Genomic DNA, 18945 nt, shown 5'->3' with positions numbered 1-18945 from the left:
ATCCGCCCTCCTTTGCACGACCCTATCTATAGCCCATGCCTCGCAACCATATAACATAGCTGGAACTACTATTCCTTCAAACATACCCATTTTTGTTTTCCGAGACAATGTTCTCGTCTTCCACACATTTCTCAACACTCCCAGAACTTTTGCACCCTCCCCCATCCTATGATTCACTTCCACTTCCATGGTTCCATCTTCTGCCAAATCCACTCCCAGATATCTAACACTTCACTTCCTCCAGTTTTTTCCATTCAAATTTACCTCCCAATTAACTTGTCCCTCAACACTACTGTACCTAATAACCTTACCCTTATTTACATTTACTCTCAGCTTTCCTCTTTCACACACTTTACCAAACTCAGTCACCAGCTTCTGCAGTTTCTCACATGAATCAGCCACCAGCGCTGTATCATCAGCAAACAACAACTGACTCACTTCCCAAGCTCTCTCATCCCCAACAGACTTCATACTTGCCCCTCTTTCCAAAACTCTTGCATTTACCTCCCTAACCCCATCCATAAACAAATTAAACAACCATGGAGACATCACACACCCCTGCAGCAAACCTACATTCACTGAGAACCAATCACTTTCCTCTCTTCCTACATGTACACATGCCTTACATCCTCGATAAAAACTTTTCACTGCTTCTAACAACTTGCCTCCCACACCATATATTCTTAATACCTTCCACAGAGCATCTCTATCAACTCTATCATATGCCTTCTCCAGATCCATAAATGCTACATACAAATCCATTTGCTTTTCTAAGTATTTCTCACATACATTCTTCAAAGCAAACACCTGATCCACACATCCTCTACCACTTCTGAAACCACACTGCTCTTCCCCAATCTGATGCTCTGTACATGCGTTCACCCTCTCAATCAATACCCTCCCATATAATTTACCAGGAATACTCAACAAACTTATACCTCTAATTTGAGCACTCACTCTTATCCCCTTTTGCCTTTGTACAATGGCACTATGCACGCATTCCGCCAATCTTCAGGCACCTCACCATGAGTCATACATACATTAAATAACCTTACCAACCAGTCAATAATACATATATATATATATATATATATATATATATACATATTATCCCTGGGGATAGGGGTGAAAGAATACTTCCCACGTATTCCCTGCGTGTCGTAGAAGGCGACTAAAAGGGAAGGGAGCAGGGGGCTGGAAATCCTCCCCTCTCATTTTTTTTTAATTTTCCAAAAGAAGGAACAGAGAAGGGGGCCAGGTGAGGATATTCCCTCAAAGGTCCAGTCCTCTGTTCTTAACGCTACCTCGCTAACGCGGGAAATGGCAAATAGTTTGAAAAAAAAAAAATACATATACAAGTTTTACAGATCAGTATATAATAATTATATTCAGTTCCATTCAAAATCTTAATTCGGACAAAGGAATATGCTATATGTAAAATCTACTGGAAAAATTAGATTGCAACTACTTCACAATACTAAAATCACTGGTATCAAAAGAAATCTCCACTGTTTTACATGATACATAAGACATATAATCATGAAGTTCATTATCCTATGGTTTTTCATTATAAGTTTAGAATAAATAATTCTGTGAATAATCTTAAAAACAAGAGTCAGTATGGAAAAAGCTATTTACAAATCACTCTCCACTCATTCAAAAATTTTGAATTTCACCAACCTGTAAGTCTGCAGCTAACTGCTGGTGTGTTTCAGAATCCAACTTACCAGACTCCAAATGCTTGAAGTTACACTACATGAGAGAGGTTACCTTCGGCGAGGTTGTACCATTGTCAGTTGACGAAAGGGAGTACACTCTTGTACCATTGTCAGTTGACGAAAGGGAGTACACTCTCACTAAGGAACCTCTTGCTCCAAAGGAGTCCATCATTTCCCCGCTTCTAATCGTAGAGCAGCCTCAAAGCTGCAGGAACCCCATAAAGGGGTCCTAAGTTTATTCATAAAAATAATAATTTAAATCAATCCCAGCCATTAACCCATGTGATCTCTCATTAACTGCAAGAAATAAAATCACATCACAAAACGTCTGATACAAAAATGGTCAAGGGGAAACGTTGGGTGCTACATGAACACATCGCATTAGGAGATAATCCAACACATACAGGATAAGTGCTCAAGGAAAATCCTACATGAGCCATAGCCCTTCATATATGCGAAATAGCACAGTAAGTGAAAAAGATGAGAGAATACACACTGGAATGAGGGACAGAGGAACAAATTTACACAAAAGAGCAAACCCATGCCATAAAATTACTAATTTCATCAAAATAAACAAAAACCTAAAAGTGATTTACTGTAAATAGGACTAAATGTTCTAAAAATATGAGATTCAAAATAACATATCTGGATATCATAACTCAAAATGCCACAGAATCCTAAGCTTTGTTATGTAATACCACTTGTCAACTCACACACGTCAACATTATCTCAAATCAAATTGCAGCATCTCTCTTCACAAGATACCTAACTGTACTTAAACTTATCTAGTTCCTATCTATGATATACTACTACACCTTGTCCTCACTTGGCTAGAAGCCAACTTGAGTTTTTCTAACATTCTCAAGTCCATCTTAATGATTATGGGTATTCTAATAAACTAAAATAATCATCTCATGCAATACTGCTCATTTTAAGAATCCTATAACTTGTCAATAAAAGAATAAATAAATGTACGTTTTACAATGAAAATTCTGCTACACATGAGTGAAGCGACAGAATTATGCACAAAAAGTGTTAATCAATTTTGCATGAAGCGAGAACAAGACAAACAAATTTAAACAATTGCTAATCCAAAGTGTAAGATGCTTTCTACAGTGCCTGACAAAATTTGCACCTCTATGTACAATGTATTAAAAAAAATAAAAAAAAAAAAAAATCGTATTTTCAACATGGCAGTAAAAATTCAATTGGTGCTGTAGAAACATGTTGCTTTAACATTTCAAATCATGTTGATAAAAGTGGCTGGTAAACTGAAGATACTAATGTGCTTATGGCACACGAGTATCACCATTTAAACAAAAATATTCAGCATTACAAATCAATATGAAATTCTTAACATTACGAATACAAGAGTCAGTGTGATCCAGATGGGTTTCACCTAATCCATTTAATACACCAAAGCTAAGGGAAAATTTCTATAAAGATGTGACAGTTACCAGAGACTGGTGCTGGCTAACTCATGCACATGTGCCACCATCTGATGATGGTCGAGGGAATACATTTTTCTTTTCATGTGTTGCATTTAGACTGACAGCATTTTCAACCTTAATTTCTAAATGTTACAGTTAATATGAAGACAATCATTTCTAAAAGTCATCATTAATATGAAGATAATTTCTATAACTTATGCTTAATATGCTGATAATCATTCTAAGAGAATGAAAAATCACAACTGGCAAGTTTGGCTGAGGAAGTATATGATTTGTTTCCCTACTTAGTAAAATTTTTAGCACTGTACAGATGTTTCCTCTACCTGACCCTCTGTGCTACTTTCTCCTGCTGCATTAAAAAATTCTGAAGATGGATTTTGCCCGAAAAGTTTATCTTGGCTTTCTTCACATAAAAAATAATAAACATTTTTAATCAATAGAACATATATTCCCATATCCCTGGGAATTGGAAAGAACAAATACTGCCCATGTATCCCTATGCCGTTGAAGGCAATTAAATGAGATGGGAGCAGGTGGCTGGAAATCCTCCCTTCCTGAATTACTTTCAAAAGAAGGAACAGAGCAAGGATACATGGGTGGGATTTTCCCTCTAAGGCTCTGTCATCTGTTCTTGACGCTGACTCGCTCACCTGGTAAACAGCAAGCATCTATGTGTGTATGACCATATACTAATCATGAACCTGCAACAATAACATGCAAGTTGTATGCCATAAAAATATTATTGTTCCTACACTTATTTGCATACATAGTTAAAATACATTATATGTTGTTACTCCCTGAAATACACACCAACTCCTTAACGACAGAATATTCTCACATCAATGTGTAAAATATCATCATCACTCTTCCTAATACTATCATTATTATTGAATCCTACAATCCCTTTTCCAAGGTATTTGCAGCTTCGAGACTATCATATGGGAACAGGGTGAGGTGGGCCCTTTTGGATCAAAAAGATTCTCAATGAGACTAATCCTTTCCATCCACTGACAATAATAGAGCACTCTCAAAGGTGCCTTTCACAGTGTTACCACATGCCTGGTGAGTACACTAACAACCCACTGTGCATGTATAAACATGAACAAACAAATGAGGTAAGCATGATAAGAGTAAATGCATGTAAAGGAAAGCTCTTGTGTTTGAAAGTTAAGGGCATTTCCAAATGCATCAGTTAAAATAAAATTCATCCAAAAGTTTTGTAAGTATCTGTATATCTTGAGAATGATTATAGTATATCTGAAAATTATTAAACTGAAGCAGTCTTAAAGAGTGTCAATGAATAAACAAATTCTTAAATGAAGAATGTATGGATATGAAACTATGAAACTAAGTTTTTTAGGTAAAGAGATGCCACTCAGGGCAGCAGAAGACATGAATAACTAATGCACTATTTGAGCTGAAAATGAATATAGAGAAATAAGAAGGAAGCAAGATAAAAAAAAACTAAATAAACACGAAGACAATAACAATTATCCAAAGATGGTATGGACACATAAAAAGCAAGAAAGGTAATGGAATGATGACTTACGACTCCTAAAAAAAACTTGAGCATTTGAAAGTAACAGTAAATGAGAGGGACAGACTCAGAGTATGAGCTGTTATGGTCACTGACTTATTCAAATAGTTCCTATGAAAAGAAAACAATGACTGCCAATCACGCAAAATTAACATACCTAGTAGAAGAGATGAACTCTCATTCCCAAATAATTTTTGGAGCCAAAAGGAAATGCCTATGAAGCACAAATATATTCAAAAGTCTTGATTCTTTGTTAAAAAATACCTAAGTTATTAAATTCATGATTTTAACACTTGAAATCATTCCATTCTTGATTTCATTTTATTTTCATTTGATTATTGTCTACTCATGTCTTTCTACATTTACTGTTTCATAATTCTGAAGATTTAAGCACTGTTTCCATAAATTGGCAGGTATTATTGGATTCGGCTTGTACATGGTTACATTGTTAGCATGGTCACCTTCAGCACCCTCAGGGTACAGAAAGGAATACATTCTCATTAAGGACTTTCTTGCTCTAAAGGACTCCATAATTTTCCTAATAATAATAATGATGAATAAATAAGGGCAGACAGTATGAATTGTTTTTTTTTTTTTTTTTTTTTTTATACTTTGTCGCTGTCTCCCGCGTTTGCGAGGTAGCGCAAGGAAACAGACGAAAGAAATGGCCCAACCCCCCCCATACACATGTACATACACACGTCCACACACGCAAATATACATACCTACACAGCTTTCCATGGTTTACCCCAGACGCTTCACATGCCTTGATTCAATCCACTGACAGCACGTCAACCCCTGTATACCACATCGCTCCAATTCACTCTATTCCTTGCCCTCCTTTCACCCTCCTGCATGTTCAGGCCCCGATCACACATAATCTTTTTCACTCCATCTTTCCACCTCCAATTTGGTCTCCCTCTTCTCCTCGTTCCCTCCACCTCCGACACATATATCCTCTTGGTCAATCTTTCCTCACTCATTCTCTCCATGTGCCCAAACCATTTCAAAACACCCTCTTCTGCTCTCTCAACCACGCTCTTTTTATTTCCACACATCTCTCTTACCCTTACGTTACTTACTCGATCAAACCACCTCACACCACACATTGTCCTCAAACATCTCATTTCCAGCACATCCATCCTCCTGCGCACAACTCTATCCATAGCCCACGCCTCACAACCATACAACATTGTTGGAACCACTATTCCTTCAAACATACCCATTTTTGCTTTCCGAGATAATGTTCTCGACCTCCACACATTCTTCAAGGCTCCCAGAATTTTCGCCCCCTCCCCCACCCTATGATCCACTTCCGCTTCCATGGTTCCATCCGCTGCCAGATCCACTCCCAGATATCTAAAACACTTCACTTCCTCCAGTTTTTCTCCATTCAAACTCACCTCCCAATTGACTTGACCCTAAACCCTACTGTACCTAATAACCTTGCTCTTATTCACATTTACTCTTAACTTTCTTCTTTCACACACTTTACCAAACTCAGTCACCAGCTTCTGCAGTTTCTCACATGAATCAGCCACCAGCGCTGTTTCATCAGCGAACAACAACTGACTCACTTCCCAAGCTCTCTCATCCCCAACAGACTTCATACTTGCCCCTCTTTCCAAAACTCTTGCATTCACCTCCCTAACAACCCCATCCATAAACAAATTAAACAACCATGGAGACATCACACACCCCTGCCGCAAACCTACATTCACTGTGTATAGGTATGTATATGCGCGTGTGTGGGCGTTTATGTATATACATGTGTATATGGGTGGGTTTGGCCATTCTTTCGTCTGTTTCCTTGCGATACCTCACTAACTAACGCAGGAGACAGCGTCAAAGTATAAAATAAAATGAATAATAAAAATAATAATAATCAATAACATTAATGCTACAATACTGCAAGACATCTCATGAAGACATCCTCCAAACAAAACAGTTAGTAATCTCAAAATTCTTTCCATAACATCTCACTTATAAACCAGTCATCTTTCATGTTAACATTTCCCATTTCACTCCCATTTCCGGAACCATAACTCAAGAACACAGAGGATTATTAATCTCTTACTACACCATGTCAGTCCATCAAATGGTTGCACTTGCATCCTATACATACACTGCCTTCTGGTTGAACAGAAGTTTTTGCATACTGTAAAGACCTCCAGATCTAATTAGTTGTAAAGAGCCACAAAAACTTTCATAGACATATTTAGCAAATCAATCATCTCATTATAGCCATATGATAAAATGGATAGGATATGATTATCTACGAAAACAGGACAACCTTACACAATTTCATCTAACAAGCTACCATGAACTGAAAAACAGAGCTAATTCAATGAGTTTGTGCACAATGGATGTGGAAAGTATCAATCTGATGGCAAAAGTGTACAAGCAGTACCTGAGTCAAACTGACATCACAGTTATATCTACTTAAAATCTCATTCGGGCCATAAGGCAAAGCCATTTCATAAACATGTATCATTTCATGTATAAATGTCACTTGTATGGTATACAAATTCCAATCAGCATTGCATCTATCATATAACAATTTGACACATTTCACTGTTCACATCAAGTCATAACCACTTACAAATACTGCCATATGTACAATTTACAACACTGTATTTCAAGACCTATCAAGAGTAGCTGATACATCATCAACAAAGATGATCCTACAAGTTGACATTTTTATGTGAGCTTGTGAAGCCACTGTTTGTTCCTGACGCTACCTTGCTATGGGAGGAAAATTTGGTATAAAAAAGGAAAACATTTCCTAAAATCTGAAATGAAAGACTTTACAATACGATAAACCCAATATCAATATAACTGCTTAAATTGCAAGTTCTTACGGTATTATTCATCTAATCGCCATTCTGCAATCACCTAAAGAAACCAATGAATTCTGATTAACAAACCAATAATCTTTCTGCCAAAGCTACAATTGGCTTATTTGTCTACTATCATTACAGTTCCATCATTTTCACGATTATTCATTCAACTGCTATACTGTTATTTCAGTTATAATATCTAATATTCAAATTTGTTATAATATTCAGTGCAGTCCTTCTAAATTGTCAGAAAATGCATCCCTTTGTCTACATTTCTTTTCTGACAATCGCACAGAACTAAAAATCCTATGCTACAGTGAAGTGAATATCTCTGAATCTAAAAGTTTCCACAAAAGAAAAAACTACTCATACACTTCAAATAAAGAATAAAGTGGTATAAGATGACTTCGTTTCAAATTGTGTTCCAAAGTAAATGGTAATCATATTCTACTCATCACGGTATAATGGACTATTACCCAAAGGTGAAAAGAACCCCAACCGTGTTCATTCACTGCATACAATAGTCATACAAAATGGTTACAAAGTGTGCTGGAGAAATATATGTACGCAGGAAGAAAGTTTTTCTGAAAAATAAAACTGAACAATAATCTTCTGTAGTATCAATCATGGAGATCCTGTACATTTTCAAAAAACAAAAGTAGCTGTTACACAGCAAACAAATTATGATCAACTCTGGTGAATTACAAATAGGTCAGTAAAGCTTGGAAAATCCCTTGCCACCTTACATATAAAATAAGCAAGTAACTACCTAAAAACTTATAAACAACAATCAGATGGTGCCCTAGATGAAATTGTCTATATATTAAAAAAATGGAAAGAAGAAATTCAACAAGTACATCATGTGATCATGGAACAATAACAATTACATATCTCAGCATCACAATCAGCCTTACAAAAAGGCAATAAAAACTGTACATCTAATAATCTTATACCTGGAGATAAGAAAGGATACTGCCTACATCCCTCTTACTTGTCACAAAAGGCAACCTGGGGGGGAAGGACTGAATGGAATGGGAATCCTCCTCTCCTGAACTACTTTCCAAGGAAGGAACAGAGGAACAAGTGAGGATTTTTTTTTGCTCGTGTAGAAAATAATGAACATGCATGATAGAAGAAAGAAAAATCTAATAACCCGAACTATCCTCCATACATTATCTTTTCCTGTAATGCAAGGGAACAAGACAAAAATTCTTATGAGAGGGATGAAAGATCAGAAGCAGACCTCCATACACAAACCTGGCCATCCCTTCCACCAAAGAACCACAGCTCTGCAAGCCCCAGTGTGGAGGTTCCTTGTGGTTAAATGACCACTCACCACAAAAGAACCTCACATACAATCATAAGGCTGAGCCACTGAGATAATGATAAGCAACATAAACATATGAAGGCAATGACTGACTCAGCCGTAATAAAAGGTCATGTGTACAGTACTGTACAGTGTTAAAAGTCTCCCAAGAGAGACAAAAGGATCAAAAAATATAAACTATGACATGCCTGCTGAATATCAATCTTTTCATTCATTCTTACATGACAAACACTTCATCTAAACATCAGCCTATCAAGATGCAAAGGCAACATTTTGAGAGCTAATACCAAGTCCACAACACCTGAAGGTTAAAAGATGGGTTCTTAACTTGGATGTTTACAGAAGATCCCACATGAGCATGCAGATATATATAAAAAGACAAATGGATATATGGAAAGAGAGAGGTAGACAGACAGATGGAATACAAGACAGACTGGTGTAGTGGTTAGCATTGCCGACCATGATATATTCACACACCATCCAGGGTTGAGCACATACGTTCAAATCCTGGTTTTGGAAATCAATCCACAGTTAAACCAGCTGTTCATCCTCCACAAGAGATTGACTGACAAAATGGGTCCCTGGATGAATGAATATAAAGAATAATAATACATAATATATAAGAACAGAGGACCGATCCTTAAGAGGGAATATCCTCACTTGGCTCCCTTCTCTGTTCCTTTCTTTGGAAAAGTAAAAAACGAGAGGGGAGGATTTCCAGCTCCCTCCCCTTTTAGTCGCCTTCAACGACACACAGGAAATACGTATGGGAAGTATTCTTTCCCCCCTATCCCCACAGTTAATAATCCTTCCACCTCCAATTTGGTCTCCTGCTTCTCCTTGTTCCCTCCACCTCTAACACTTATATCCTCTTTGTCACTCATCCTCTCCATTTGACCAAACCATTTCAATATACCCTCTTCTGCTTTCTCAACCAAACTCTTCATTACCACACATCTCTCTTACCCTTTCATTACTTACTCATTCAAACCACCTCACACCAAATACTGTCCACAAACATTTCATTTCCAACACATCCACCCTCCTCCGTACAACCCTATCTATAGCCCATGCATCGCAACCATATAACATTGCTGGAACTACTATTCCTTCAAACATAACCATTTTTGCTCTACGAGATAACTTTCCCTCCTTTCACACAGTTCATCACTCCCAGAACCTTCACCCCCCTCCTCCACCCTGTGAATCACTTCCGCTTCCATGGTTCCATATGCTGCAAAGTCCACTCCCAGATATCTAAAACATTTCATTTCCTCCCTGGGAACAGAGGAGAAACAATACTGCACATGTATTCCCTGCATGTTGTAGAAAGTTACTAAGAGGGATGGGAACTGGTGGCTGGAAATCCTCCCCTTCTGTACTACTTTCTCAATGAAGGAACTGAGCAAAAAGCCAAGTAAGGAATTTTCCCTCTATGGCTGTCATCTGTTCTTGTTGCTACCTCATTCATGCAGAAAATGGTGAACATGTATGGAGAGAGAGAGAAAAAAGAGACAGACAGTAACATTAATGAGATGGCCCTAATTAGGACATTTCAGTTGCCCTTGCTGTCTCAGCACAAAAAAAGGGTACAACCAGTTGGTTAATTACAAAGATGGAAACGTAATGCAAAACAGGAAGCTGACTGGTAAGGGCAAATGAGAAACCACGCTGAAAGATGTAAGTTCATATGTTTCAGTCACAATCACACAAGTAACAAAAGGTGTTATGAGGACCAAGGATGAAGTGAAGGGACAGAGCAAGGATGAACACAAGCAGAAATATGGAAAAATGAGATGTGCTCAATATCTGCAGGAGCTCTTACTCAGTAAGTAATAGACTGCTGCAGAAACTGATATAGACTGCACTACAGAAATTGATAACTCTTAAAACCAAATGATCCTATATGAATTCAGTGTACAAAGTAGCATATATCTCAACAAAAAATAAAAATAAAAAAAACTATTCAGAATAAATAACTGCTGGTCATTTAATCTTTCATTCAGCTACATCCTTCTTAACTTCATTTCAGAAGTGTTCAGTACTGACATGTTGATTTTCTGTGTCTCCATTTCATCAAACTAATTATGCTCATATCTCAGTAACAGTACTGTCTTGAGTGGTACTGTGAGGTAATGATACTACCTAAACTTGAATATGTCAGCTGCTATGAGTGCAAAATTAGTGGAACAGGGAAAAGACTAAGACTCCTGCTATGTTTACATCTGTCATGAAGGATAAGAAACTCCATGACATATGACCTTCAACATTATCAAAATTTTACCATTAATTAAAACCATACATACAAAGCCAGTGTAAGCAGTTCAAACACATGGAGTTTAGGCAAACCCTACCATAAAATGCTGCACAACATAAAACCAAATGCAAATATGTTGGCCTTCTGCTTGCATTAGCATGATTTTAAAGGTGTCAATCATTCATCTTAAAACGAGCAAGCAATTCTGCAAGAAGAACCATACTGGAGAGAACCTTGCAACATGAAACTGCTCTCTTTAAACTATTCTCTTTACCAAAATATGACACAGCAGAATGGAGAGTTATGCAACTGCTTCTTTTAACACTAAAATTACCTAAAAAAAATTATACATACATATATATATTCTTACTCCTGAGAATATCTTGCACAAAGATTCAATTAAGCACAAATATAAAAGTGCTCTAAAATACATAACTGAAACTTGAAGGACATTATTTCTATAAACTGAGGTCATAACTAATGCAGAGCTGGTACATTTGACTTATCACACAAAAAGGGCTTAAAAATGAACGCAATTTCTCCCACTTGGCATAATATGTTCACAACCTATGTCAAAGGAAACCACATGCTGCACCTCTAAATAATGTCAGGTGAATATGAGAGTGGGAACCCAGAGAGAACAGAATCCATTATATACAACTATAAAATATGGGAATGGTAGAATCACCATCCTTTTTACTTATGCTAATAAAACTATTTTACATATCTCAATATATCCAAGGCCCTATGAATGTTTATAGAGGTATTAGAAATAATGCAAAATTTTCACAGAAGCAAAAAATACTATTTGCACATACAGCCCATCCATTCCTTTCCCAGTAATCTTTATCTGGTTATCCAATATGGTATATACCATCATGGGGAAAAGTATACAGAGAAAACTGGTTTTGACATGAGAGACTTTTCAATGCAATGGCAGAAATAAGCTATAAGTTGAAAAGTTGTCACATACCTATCACTTATCAATTTGTAACACACACACACCAAAGGCCCAAAAAGCAACAAAGTGACTCCAATTTCCCCAATCCCACCTAAAATAAAGTGAGCTCTGATGACAACTTCACTGATGAACAGAGAAGCAGGGTTACCCACCAAACACATCATGCACCACCATGGGTTTACTTCTGGCAAGTCTCATTTCAATGGTAAACATATACACTGGGAAGAAAATAACTTATCTATGTTACAAGAGCAATCATGCCTTGCCTTCCTGCTTCAAGATCTCCTTCTATGAGGCTAATGCAGTGCTCTGGAAGCACACCCAACAGAACCAAAGTTTAAGGAATGAGGTGATGCCATGAGTTTGTCCTTTTAGGGTAAGTACAGGACAACTGAGGAGTTTTTGAGTTTAGTGTCTCCAATAAGAGGCTGCATCTTGGAATGAGGGATCTTGATATGTTAAATCACTGCTTGTTATGCTGCTGAGATGAAGAGTGTTCTGAATATAAATGAGACAGAGTAACTTGTAAAGGTATGAGTAAAGTAATTTCAGATACGAGTATAATGATGAGTTTGGGGTGGTTGTGTGCTCACTTAGTCATATGTGTGAATGTGTTCTGTAAGTGTTGTTCCAGCTGGGAAAAGGGGGTTTACATGCATAGGTTGCTATAGTGAGAGATGAGGGCTGTCTCTTTCAGTTTGGGGGCGAGCAATTGTATACATTATTATTTCGGCAGGAAAGATCAGGTGCTGACAAAAAAAAAAAAATGCAGAGGGGGTGAACATGTTGAGGTGGGAATATACTGGAAGCATGTTTGTTGTTCAGGTGCTGACTGTTTGTAGCTACTACACAACCAGTGATTGTTCTAAAAACTGTTCTTTTTTAGTTTGTTGCTTCTTACATTACCTTTTTTGTGGGTAGATGACCAAGGATGCGAGGCATAGTTTAAATGAATGAATTGTTTGCAAAGGATTTCTTGTCCAAAGTGGTGATGGTAAGTGACCTGAGGACATTCAATTTGTATTTGGCCTTTGTGCTGTGCGAAATGGCAAACAAACAAAACACCTAGAATAGTTGACCACAAAAGAACTCCAAAAATTCACCATATATGTTCTAGTGGAAAGAATATCAAAGGTTCCAACTGGAACAGAACAACAGTCTCTTAATAAGAAACAAGCCCCATACCTTAAAAATTCCTCACTCACTAAAAAGAACCCCATTGAGAGAAGTACAAGAAAAAATGACTGTAAACTCAAAACACCTCACTAAACTCAAGAAAAAGCATGGAGCCACTGGTATGAGAAAAAATATAAAATATATCCAACATAAGTAGAATTTAAAATAAGTACCTGAAGAACCACTAGCACACTCAAATGAAATTATCATAAATTATGACATAAACCCATGACCCCTTTCACTGAAGGAGCTCCTGCAGCTTCAAGGCTGCACTACTCCCAGTTGCAGGCAAATGATAAGACTCCTTTAAAGTGAAAACTTCCTTAACAAAACTATACTCCCTTTCATCAACAAATGATGATACAATCTTGCCAAGTTAACTTTTCACTCATAACCATAGTTAAGCAAAGTCTTGTAACAGCCAAAGAACAGATTATCACTATTTTCATAGTCATCAGTACTATCATATTCATTCATATCATTATTCCTGGGGATAGGGAAGAAAGAAGACTTCCCATGTATTCCCTGCGTGTTGTAAAAGGCGATTAATAGGGAAGGGAGCCCCCGGGGGGGGCTGCAAATCCTCCCCTCCAGTTTTTACTTTTCCAAAACAAGGAACAGAGAAGAGGGCCACATGAGGATTTTTCCCTCTCAGGCTCAGCCCTCTGTTCTTAATGCTACCTTGTTAATGCAGGAAATGGCAAATACGTATGGAAAACCAAATCATACCATTATAGAACTATTGTTCATCTGTTCCTGATGCTACCAAGATAGTGTTTAATAGAACACATTTAACCTTGCAATTGCAAGGATAATCCTATAACACTGAAATTTCATTTCTTATAATAAAACCCACGTTGCAGAAAGCTACGGATAACACGTAACAACAGGAATTTGAGAGAGCCTGTAGGAGGGCTTGGTGTAGTTATGCAGGCAACAGGCCAGGAATGCAATTCTTCATCTAATGATGGACAATGGATGATATTGTCCAGAAAAACTGAACACCTTTCCTCTTTTTCTGCTGGCCTATATTCCTGTAACTGGCATTGTTTATCAATTTCCTGATTATAAAGCTTATTTCTCTGTTCATTAACGTTTTCACTGAAAATTGCCAAGACCGCATCCAAATAATTAAGTGATACTTTCTTTGCGTTAATATATTAAGGGATCTGTCTACTCTTGCATCATCTTTATCTACTCACACTTGTTGTACAAGCATTAACAAATGTCCTCTTCATGGGACTCAGGCAGCTGCACGCTGTCCTCCTTTTCTATATCGTCCAATATAATTTGTTCTGCTAACCAAGCAATGTTATGTTGAAAGCATGGAACTGCCTCTTCAAATCCTTGGACATCACAGACATATTCTGATTTTTCTCCGCAAACCATTCTTTTTTGTAGACAAAATTTCCTATAACAGCTCACCAATGTTGTGTAAGGCTTTCAAAATGCTGTGGCCATCCCAAAAGTGTTAAAAGGCAGGCATTGTCATAATCTTTTCCCCTGAAGAGGAGAGAAAGTGCAACACAAATAATAAACTTCAAATATGGCTTTACTCATTGACCTATTGGCTGCAGCATAAACCTTAAATATGGATCTACTCACTGACCTATTGACTGCAGAAACAAAGTCATGTTGTGTGACAGCAAAATTAACAATGTGTTGACAAGCCATCTAACCTTACAGAATGGTTTAGGACGTTCAAGAATAAGCAATGCTTTGTAAGGCATGTCGTTCTTTGCATAATAAACCATCACAACAGAGCATTAATACGAAATAAACTATTCATGACACATGCTCATTGTTACCAAAGCCTTCTTGTTCAAGCATTAAAGAACTGGGGAAGGTTTGTTTTGAATAACCCTTACTAGGCCCAGGTGTCTCAAGAGTGATACATCAGCAATGGTCTTACCTTCAAGTCTCCTACAGTGCTCCCACAATGGAGAACAGTAAGGTGATTTTAGGTTGCTTTGAACCAGGCACAGTTATCTCCTCCCTGGAAATTGATGTTCTTGTTGGGATGCACTTCCAGTAAATCCTTGCCTTTTCAAAATTAAACAATGTGGTGTGTAGCCATCTTCTTCCATGACAGACTTCATTATGGTGCTCAACAGCTGCTTCCCTTTTTGCACTTTCAACTTCACCAGTCACTTTCATATTAGACAAACCACTATGTTTCTTAATATGTTCAAACCAGTTATGACTAGCCACAAACATCAGCTTCTGAACTCTCACCTTATTTATTCCTCAAATCTTCATGTAAACTTTTAGCTTTCTGCAAAATAACCTTCACATTTACTGAGACTTTACAATGATTTTGATCTTCACTCCAGACATTCAATGTTCCCTCCATGTTCTCAAAAACTTCACCTCAGGAACAAGTTATCTCAAAATAAGGGTGTGGCACTTTCTTAGTATTTTGTTTACTTTTATATCTATTCTTTTAAATTGTTCTTAGCAATGTAGCAGGCAAGTTAAGACCTCAGAAAATATTAACTCTTTATGTTAACGGCATCAGTGCCTCAATCAAATTTTACCTATTTCTGCTAGTCTTCTTGCCAGAAACAAAATGCACACCTTGGCCCTTTCCATGAACAGTTGAATTTCGATTTAAAGAAGCTTTAAATATCATTGTACAAAAGTGGGTGTGTATTATCATATCATAACCATGAGCATCGACTGCCTAGCTAGTTGATCAGAGCTACTTCTTAGCAAACAATATCATCAGAACACTAATACATAGAACAGAGCATATCTATCTGTACTTCAGAACCTCTGGCACTAGAGTGATAATCAACCCAGAACAAGTGAACTGTTCTCCGCTCTAAACTTTATAGCAAAAATAATAAAAGAATGTGAACAAGAGACCAGAAAACCAAAAAATATGACTTTGTAAGACTCTAGGATTCCTAGCAATCACTAGAATTCATTAAAATCAGGTTTTTGAGTATCTTTCCATTTTTTCTCTTTGAATTATCTGATACATGAAGTTACAAAAGATATACTTATGCACGCCAATAGTCGGCTCTGGAGGTGACATCAGCCAAACCATGCCTCATTTGATATTGCCATCCCCTCCCAAACCTTCACAAAGACAAAGAGAGTGGCTTTCTCTCTATCTGAGCCTGAAAGCCTCACAATACTCCACAATTTTATGTATGACTGTATGAGGCAACATTTGATTTTATTGTTTTTATAGAGAATAACACCAAACAAATTGCCATGTCAAGTTATCCCAAAGCTGATCTAAATCCAATACAGAGATTTCTGCAATAATCATTCTGCTGATCCTCCAACAATGGTGGACAGGTAAAATGGGATTCCTCCCTCGGCAGGATGTCCTAATACAGAAATTATGCTATCTAGTGGTAGCTTCTGAAACATTAAAAATATGTTTTGGTTTGTTACTGGTTAACAACCTGTACCCAAATGTGCACGATTACTTCATTTACACTGTACACAAAAAAAAGCCTGCATTCAGTCATGAGGGAAAACTGGCAATCACAAAACTGTTGCTTGCTGGTTTTTCATTTGGTGTAGTTCAAACTAAAAAAATGACATGTCTGTAGAAAGATACCATATCCACAGCTTGCCTGTTATCCACAGCTTGCTTGTCAGGTGCAGAAACATTATGAGGAAATTTTGCGAACTCAAGAGTTAGGAACAGTAAGTCAACCATCAAATATACAGCAGTAAGATACTGAGAGATCATTTCACAGATAATAATTCACTTGTGTGCATATACATTCATGAATACACCTGAGTTATATACACTACTATGAAAGATATAAGTAAAGACATAAATATCAGCACTACAACAAACTTGGGCAAGAGTACCTACTATGACTGTTCTTTCTAAACAAAACTTTGACATGTTCTTCAACTTGCTACTACACCCATAATATCATATACTTTGTCACCTTCACTTGTGTGCCAGAGTGATAAACCATAAATAACTGCCAGCTATAATGAAATCACAGCTAGTACTCATCACACCAATTGACCATTTATCTTAATTTTTCACAAGTAGTTTTCAAGGCAAAATAATCTCAGTACCAAAGCAGTACTTAGCAAGCACTGTATTCCAAGGTTAACTCATAAATGTAAAACTTTGATAACATTCTTGAGCATTATAAATGTAAGTGAAGTAATTCTAAACCCTTTTGGTTGACTAGACCTTCCAAAACCATCTACTTCTAACCTAAACAATTGTAAAATTACAATTTTGTATGCTTATAGCACATTACAAATGAAAGAATATATATATATAAAAAAAAAAGTCCAGGAGTAATCTGTAGAGGAAACCTGACAATGAAAGGTTTATGGCCAAAGGGAGGCCCTTTAACAATTAACATAAAGTCCTGTGAAAATCTAATTAAAAGTTTCAGTGAACACTATGATAAGGATTACATAAAGACCATATTATACATAAGTCATCACCAGCTGAGAGAAACCATATCAAGTACTGTACAAAACACAAAACAATATCTGCTATGCTAGGAACATCCAATAATGTTTTGAAATATCAGAAGATATTAAGTGCAAATACAGCAGTTACAAATGTGGAAGGGACAGTAACTTTCTCTTTGCAGATATGAGATGCCCTTCCTGTTTATTAGCACTTGTAAAAAAAAATCTTTACAACAGTTCATAAAATCAACAACTGTGAGTTAATTTAACATGCTGTTCATGATTCTTTTTTTCAAGTTCATTTTACTTACTAATATGTTGCAGCATGTCTCTCTAAACCATTCTAATACATCCTGGATTCCAAATAAATATTAAGTACTTCAGTGTAACTCAGAAACCTCTTTCCTATTGAACAAAGTTTTTTCTTTATAATAATCCCAAAAACAGGGTAGGGCAATACTACCTTAATGAGGAGTATGATAAACTAATGGAAAAACTGAAGTTCATAATACAATGAGAGGCACACAGCATATAGAAACATGGCTACAATGATTCATTCATTACAACTATGATTGAAAGAGAGGGGCATTAATGATGAGTGCCTCGTCTTTCCTCTACCTCTGCTTAAAATAGAATGATTCTACTTCATGCCAATTTACATTCCTACAGACTTTTACATTTTCAGTGCAATATGAAGGGTTAATACAATATATCATCCTAAGCTCCCAGATGCTGGGGCTACCTCTCCTTTAGACAAGCCCTATTCTAAAACAAATGGGACTCAATATAAGTGCCGTATAGTTAATATTCCTTGACATTCCACCTCAGCCCTCCACTGATAATTACACTCAAGTGAATACAGTCAAATGATTATCAAAATTTTTATATATTTCCCCAATATGATTATGCTCAAAACACAACCCTGGAGGGAGTATTGAACCCACCTGCCCCTGGCCCCACCCCACAACCTCCAGGTGGAGGTGTATCATCGTGATCTGAGTCGTGGGAGAAATGGGACCCACCAGACACTTGATGCCTCCTAAGCTGAGCTTCATACTCCTGTTCACTGTGGTAAAGGAGGTTGTCATCCTCAACAGCTTCTCGCAGATCTAGACGGATAGATTTGAAGTCTTCCACAAGAGGAACATCTGGGGTTAGACGATCACTTAGCTGTAAGATATAAAGAAAAAAATACAGTACCTATGAAATCATCCAGATCCTATAATGTTTCCCAAATAAATTAAAGGGTAATCTATGTATTCCCTCCT

General features: G+C 37.1%; 1 protein-coding gene across 1 annotated transcript in view; it reads right to left on the bottom strand.

Annotated features, from left to right (window-relative positions):
• Nucleotides 1-208: 208 nt before the first annotated feature.
• The window catches only part of LOC139767484 (uncharacterized), a 52822-nt gene continuing 34085 nt past the window's right edge, over nucleotides 209-18945 (bottom strand). Inside the window, 1 exon segment of the mRNA XM_071696907.1 lies at nucleotides 209-18847. Within this exon segment, the coding sequence (XP_071553008.1) occupies nucleotides 18587-18847 (261 nt within the window). The 3' untranslated portion in view covers nucleotides 209-18586.

The sequence above is a fragment of the Panulirus ornatus genome, chromosome 61 (assembly GCF_036320965.1).
Source record: "Panulirus ornatus isolate Po-2019 chromosome 61, ASM3632096v1, whole genome shotgun sequence".
In the NCBI taxonomy this organism is placed as follows: domain Eukaryota; kingdom Metazoa; phylum Arthropoda; class Malacostraca; order Decapoda; family Palinuridae; genus Panulirus; species Panulirus ornatus.
The sequence above is the reverse complement of the archived record's forward strand: the minus strand, read 5'-3'. Positions and strand labels throughout refer to the sequence as shown.